This window comes from Phalaenopsis equestris, unplaced genomic scaffold, assembly GCF_001263595.1.
Source record: "Phalaenopsis equestris unplaced genomic scaffold, ASM126359v1 Scaffold000846, whole genome shotgun sequence".
Classification (NCBI taxonomy): Eukaryota; Viridiplantae; Streptophyta; class Magnoliopsida; order Asparagales; family Orchidaceae; genus Phalaenopsis; species Phalaenopsis equestris.
The window spans coordinates 141,168-147,585 of record NW_018165286.1 but is presented as its reverse complement, the minus strand read 5'-3'; the positions used below and the strand labels follow the sequence as shown (position 1 = coordinate 147,585).

The window sequence follows — 6,418 nt, the reverse complement described above, 5'->3', positions numbered from 1 at the left end:
AAAATATTTTAAAATAGTACTCTTTAATTATATATATATATATACATATATATATATATATATATATAATTATTTTGAGCCAAAACTAGTCGGAAACGAATGAACAAACTTTGTTCATGTTCAGCTCGTTTATAGTGAGCATTAAAAAAACTTTTTATGCTCAGCTTGTTTGCTTAGCGGATGGGAACCGTCAGTTGGTCGGCCCTTCAGGTAGCGGTGACCGAGAGGATTCTGGGAGATAATCAAGGAGATGGGTATGTCCAGCTGATGTTAACCAGCTAGATGAATTGATTTGGTTGTCAGTCCTCGATTTTTGTTGGGGAAATTCTTATCGGCTGAGGAGACTTGTAATAGATAAACGTATGTGGGGACTACTCTTCGGGCTTAGTGCTTGTCGTTCTTTGACAAGGTCGACTAGGGCCGAAGAGGTTTATTTACCAAAATAACATTTACAACCCCCCATAAAATAGGATTATAAATATAATTTTCCTTCATTGCTTACCCACTCTTATAAATAAAAGGGTACTCTAATATAATGGGACTACTTGTCTCTTCCTTCTCTCATTTATCTTATAACAAGAAGGGGCCTTTAGCCCTTCAACCTCTTCAGGTAGCAAAAACATTTGATTATATTTACAGAGGCATAATCAGTCTCTTTTTTGATGTCACATTAGACCAAATCTAAGAGGGGTAATGACAATGAAGGACAAAGTAATATTTTAGGAGAGACAAAAATAATATTTCAGGAGAGACAAAATGTCAAATTGCCCTCCCATATAAGTAAAAATCTAAATTTGAGGTAGAGGGGGACAATTGCCCCTTATGGACCCTATTTGGATCCTCCTCTGATTATCTAAAAAGAGTCACACAAGCCCACAAATACTCCATTTTATCCTAAAAGGGCAAGTCATTGTGCACTTCTCTCATCTCCTCTCACTCTCTCTCACTCATTTCATATTAGTCCAAATGCTAGAATCTCTCGGGTGTGCCTCCTGCATAAACTCAAATTCAACACCGAAAGAAATATATTATCACAGATCCAACATCAAAAATCTAATTTTTACATTTATAACACTATAGCGGGGACTTCTCACTAGCTATATACTCAGGACTGACACACTTTCAAGTCGAGTCACTCTATTTGCCTTTCACTTGCTTTCACTTTCTTTCTCCTTCACAAACGAAGCTGGTTTCAACTTTGAGTCACTCTATTTGTTTTTTTTACTTTCTTTCTCCTTCACAAACGAAGCTGGTTTCAAGTTTGAGTCACTCTATTTATTTTTTTGCTTGCTTTCACTTTCTTTCTCCTTCACAGTCGAACCTTACCAGCATGCTTTCGAGCTAACCGAGGCACAATCTTTCTCATAGGATGGAAAACTGCTCCTCATGGGGAGGCTCAAACTTTTAAAAGCCAACTAAATCATCTCACGCATAACTAAAACATTTAAATGTTCCAAAAATTAAATTTGCCCAATAGGTAACAAAATACGTAAGAATTGTGTTCTGCACGCAAACCTTTCATTAAAATAAACAATAAAATTCTGAAACTTCACTACTCCTTTCCTTACATTGAACTGTCGAATAGAAAATTGTTTTCCTCTCCAAAACAGTAAGAGAATAGAGAGGGGAGTTCCAGCAGCTCACCGGAAACGACCTAATTTAAAATGTTTTTTTTTAAGAAAATGCCAAACATCAGCCGGCTTCCGTTCATTAAATAGGCAACGTCTCACCATTTTTCCCACCAATAGACTTCCCCGTTTTCTTCCTCTTTTCTCCTCTCTTTCGCCCACTCTCTATCTCTTTTCTGCATCATCTTGGTATAGAAGACATGGGAAGCTATGCTAATGGCGAAGATGGATTCAAAGCCCCGGAAATAAAGTTTAGGAAGCTGTTTATCGACGGGGAATTCGTCGACTCTGTTTCTGGTGATTTGCAAAGTTTGGCATAGATGCTTTCAACAAATATTACTTCCGGACGATTCAGAACGTAGAGATACGTCCACGTAATAAAATAATTTTGAAACACGGAAATATTTCTTCTATGTTATTCCGCATTATTCAAGTGTTATTGTGGTCGTATTCATGTATTATTATGTTCTGAGAATATTTCCCGTGTTATAATAACAAAATAACACATCAATACCACCACAATAACATCTGAATAATGCGAAATAACATGAGAGAACTATTCCCCCATGTTACCTGACCGGATCACAAGAAAACGAGATTTTTTTTTTCTGTCAGCTCCACATGGTGGTGGTTCATTGGATTCCGGAGGTATCTCTACGTCCGGAGGAGTTCGGACGTAATAATTTTTTCGTATTCATTAAGCTTGTTTTGTGAGTATTTCAAAAACTGCAAGTTAAATTGGGAAGAAAAATAAGAGAATTCATTTAAAGATGAATTGAAATTGTTTATTTTTACAAAAGGAGGATGATAATATATATATTTTTTAAAAAAAAAGTAATAGTTGTGCAATCTGTTTCAAATCTAATCCAATCTAATCTATTTGTTTTATAAATCTCAAATTAAATTATTTTATCTAAATAGAAGAACGATTATATTATTGTTCATAATCTTTAAATTAGAATAGTCATTCATTTTGTAGAATAGAAATGATACTTCAATCATACCCTTCTCTTGGTGTTGCATGACAAGAATCCCCTCCTTATGGTAAGACTCTACATTGTTTTGGTCTTTAACTAATTTAAGAACTAAAAGACTTGGGTATTTTTTAGATATTGTCTATCATGAATGTAAATTTCTCCCTTGTCATTACAATACTCAAACAATGTAAGTTCAGCATTTTTGGAACGTATATTAAGAATATTTCACCAATTGATATAATAAACTTAGTTGAAATGAAATTAAATACTTTAATTGTTATGCAAAAATGTTATTTACTTGAATTTCTTTACAATTAAAAAAAAAAAAATTGTCAAAATTCATTACATATGCGTTAAATCCGCCATCATTAGCCTGCAACTATTTAAAGATGTACTAAAAATTTAATGTTCAATATTTAAGATATATTTTTAAAAGTAAAAAATAAATAAATATATTTTTAGAAGTAAAGAATAAATAAAATTAATGTCAAATAAATCCTATTTTATAAAAATATAAAATTTCAAGCGTTGAAACTTGTATTGTTAGTGTAATAATTAGCATACAAAAATAATTGTCACTTTCGAGTGAAAACATTAAACAAATCAGAAAGCAAAAACCTCAAGTTGCAGATAGTGAAGGCCGGCAGATGGTGAAGGCCGGATATGGGACGAGGACCAAGTGGCAAAGCATGGTTCAATTTCGGCCGGCTGAAGATTATTTTTATTCGTATATTATCTGTAGTTAAAATATATATAATAAATAAATAAATAAATAAAAACCGCTCATTTCATAAGAAAGTCAACAAAATATATTATAACAAGTTGAGAGAGTGATAATACATTTGAGATGCCTAGTCATATTCAAATAATTTTTATTCACCGCTCATTTCATAAGAAAGTCAACAAAATATATTAGAACAAGTTGAGAGAGTGATAATACATTTGAGATGAAATTAATCCAAGTCTATTAGCAATTAAGTTGGAATCTTGCAATTGTGAAATAGTTGGTACACTTGATTAGCAATTGTTAAACCATTAGCAATATGATTTTTCTTCATGTTTATCTAATAAACCAAAGATATATCATTAGCAATATGATTTTTCTTCATGTTTATCTAATAAACCAAAGATATATATCTTTGAATAGGAAGGAGTATTGAGATAAGAGATCCACGTGACGGAGAAGTCATCACGAGTGTCGCAGAGGGAGACAAGGAAGATGTGGATATAGCAGTCAGGGCTGCCAGAAAGGCCTTTGATTATGGCGCATGGCCTCGAATGTCCGGCTATGTATGTGTTCGTTTATTTTTTGTTTTCAAACTTTTCTAATGTTTTTGTGCCTCAGAGTTTTGATTCCTTGAATTTATAGTTAAATTTAGAATTCCTACGATAAGGGCTAATTACTTTACCACTTCAAACAAATTATGCATTACATGTAACATGCAAATTATATCACAAAATTTGTGTCAACGACTCTTTCATAGTTGAAAATAATGAAAATGAGCTGTGTTTACTCAATCATTTTATTAGACTTTTCCTACAAGTCCCTATCATTACTATATATCGAGTACTAATGCACAATGAGAGTAAAACATGCATCGTGTAAAAAGATTTAAGCCAAAATTTAAATCAATCTAATTACATAAATTGATTAGGTAATTTTGACATCACAATAAGGTTAATTCTAGATGTGATTAACAAGATATCATATGATTATATTTATTTAAAAATTCTTAAATAAAAAAAAATTGAACTAAAATTTAATTTTAGATTGTAAAAAAAAAAAATTGAACTAAAATTTAGTTTTAGATTAAGGTATACCATACAATATAATTTGTTTCACATAATATGATGTGCTATAATCAATTTTAATTGTTTTTTACTAATTTATTTTTCAAGCTTAAACTCTCATGTTTGTGTGCTTGGTATCTTATTCTCTCTTCCTTACAAATATACAATAAGGACACAAAAAAGTTTATTTTCCTGTCAATTGTAGCTCTAATGTTTATTTTCTCTATCTAGATTGATCTCTTGGACATGTTGTATTACTTGCATCTATGTATATGAGTTAGTCTTGCACTTTAGAAAAACACGCTTATCACAATTTTATATAATATTCCATGATTGTACCTAATATTTGAAATACTATTTCAATACACACTAAAATTAGCACTCAATTTGACATAAGAATGTGCTACTAAAACTACCTAGGTTAATTAAACTTTATGATCATAAAATACTATGGTACTACTATAGGTTCTTGGAGTCAACCACATTTGATGTTAAATATAAAAATTAAATGCTCCAATAAATCTTAAGAGAAGTGCATAGAGACATTATATTGCAAAAAAGTTAATGATTAGAAGTTCTCTTTAATGAGGATGGATAACATAAAACTAACTGCAATCACTATGAGATAATGAATTCATTAGGAGAAAAAAAACTTCTAACAAGCTATTACAAGAATTGAATGAAACACCTCATTTGGCTTTATGATGATACCAAAAAAAACTCCATGCACTTGACCACATAAGTGCATATGTCGCCATCACTCGGGTACCTTTTAACCAATTTTCCCTCTCATCCATATACTAGAAAATATCTTTTATGTATAATACACTTCGGAGGACATTAAAATGTGGCGTTTATGAATGGGGGAAAACATAAAGATCAAAATTCTCTTTGTTTCGAACATTTCATTAAATAAATATGAAAATATTTTAGATAATTTCTATTGAAACAAAATATTCCCAATCTTAAATTTATAGTAATAAGGATTTAAAAGCATAATTAGAAAAACTCCATAAGTTTTACTTATTTTTACAAAGCATTGCAATTAAAAATTTAACAATATTTTTTTCATCAAAGAGATTAAAAAATATTTATATTTTTCTATATTCTATAGTGAAGGGTGACTTGTGCATGCATTAACTTTCATTGATCTATATTATATGAATCAATGATGTGAGACTTAGTATCATAGTCATCATTATTTGCATAGAACTAGGTTAGAAATTCTAAATAAAATGAATTACTAGGTTATATTATACTAAATTTAAATGAGGTTAGGAACATATTCATATTTTTATATTGTTTACCTTTTTGCTTATTTATTTATATAAGAAAAACTGGATCAAGCTATTCTAATCATATTTAAGAATTGACAGAACAAGTTTTTTTTAAAGATTTTGTTCAGATGATTATATTTATATTCTGTCATTTTTGAGAATCAATAAAAGAAAAAATTAAAATTTGTTTCAGGAGAGGGGAAAGATAATGATGAAATTTGCGAACCTGATCGAAGAGCATGTGGAAGAATTGGCTCTGCTTGATAGTATCAGTGGTGGAAAGCTACTGAGCATGGGGAAGGCAATGGAAATCCCAGCAGGAGTTCAACTCCTCCGTTATTATGCAGGTTTTGCCGATAAAATTCATGGCGACACATTGAAGCTGTCTGGAGAGTTTCATGGGTACACTTTAAAGGAGCCCATTGGTGTGGTTGGGCACATCATACCATGGAACTTTCCCACACCTTTGTTTTTCTTCAAAGTTAGCCCTGCTCTCGCTGCCGGTTGCACCATGGTCGTCAAACCAGCCGAGCAAACCCCTCTTTCCGCTCTATATTATGCCCATTTAGCTAAACAGGTAAATATTTATGTTATAATGATGGAAAGATAAAATGTTGAGAATTATATGGCATATGATATATAGAGCATGTATGTCAATATATGTACAACAGTCATTTTAAATAAATTTATTGAAGGAGATGAAAGATGTTAAAATGCTTTCTAATGTGCTATTAGGCTGGCATTC

The 6,418-nt window shown here is 31.4% G+C and overlaps 1 protein-coding gene across 1 annotated transcript in view; it reads left to right on the top strand.

The window, feature by feature from the left end:
- Nucleotides 1-1,745: 1,745 nt before the first annotated feature.
- Nucleotides 1,746-6,418, top strand: part of LOC110031819 (aldehyde dehydrogenase family 2 member C4-like) — a 13,509-nt gene continuing 8,836 nt past the window's right edge. The window contains exons 1-4 of the mRNA XM_020735226.1: nt 1,746-1,925; nt 3,753-3,895; nt 5,867-6,250; nt 6,409-6,418. The exon at nt 6,409-6,418 is cut by the window's right edge and continues 95 nt beyond it. Coding sequence (XP_020590885.1) covers nt 1,829-1,925; nt 3,753-3,895; nt 5,867-6,250; nt 6,409-6,418 — 634 coding nt within the window. The 5' untranslated portion in view covers nt 1,746-1,828. The remainder of the gene's footprint in view (nt 1,926-3,752; nt 3,896-5,866; nt 6,251-6,408) is intronic.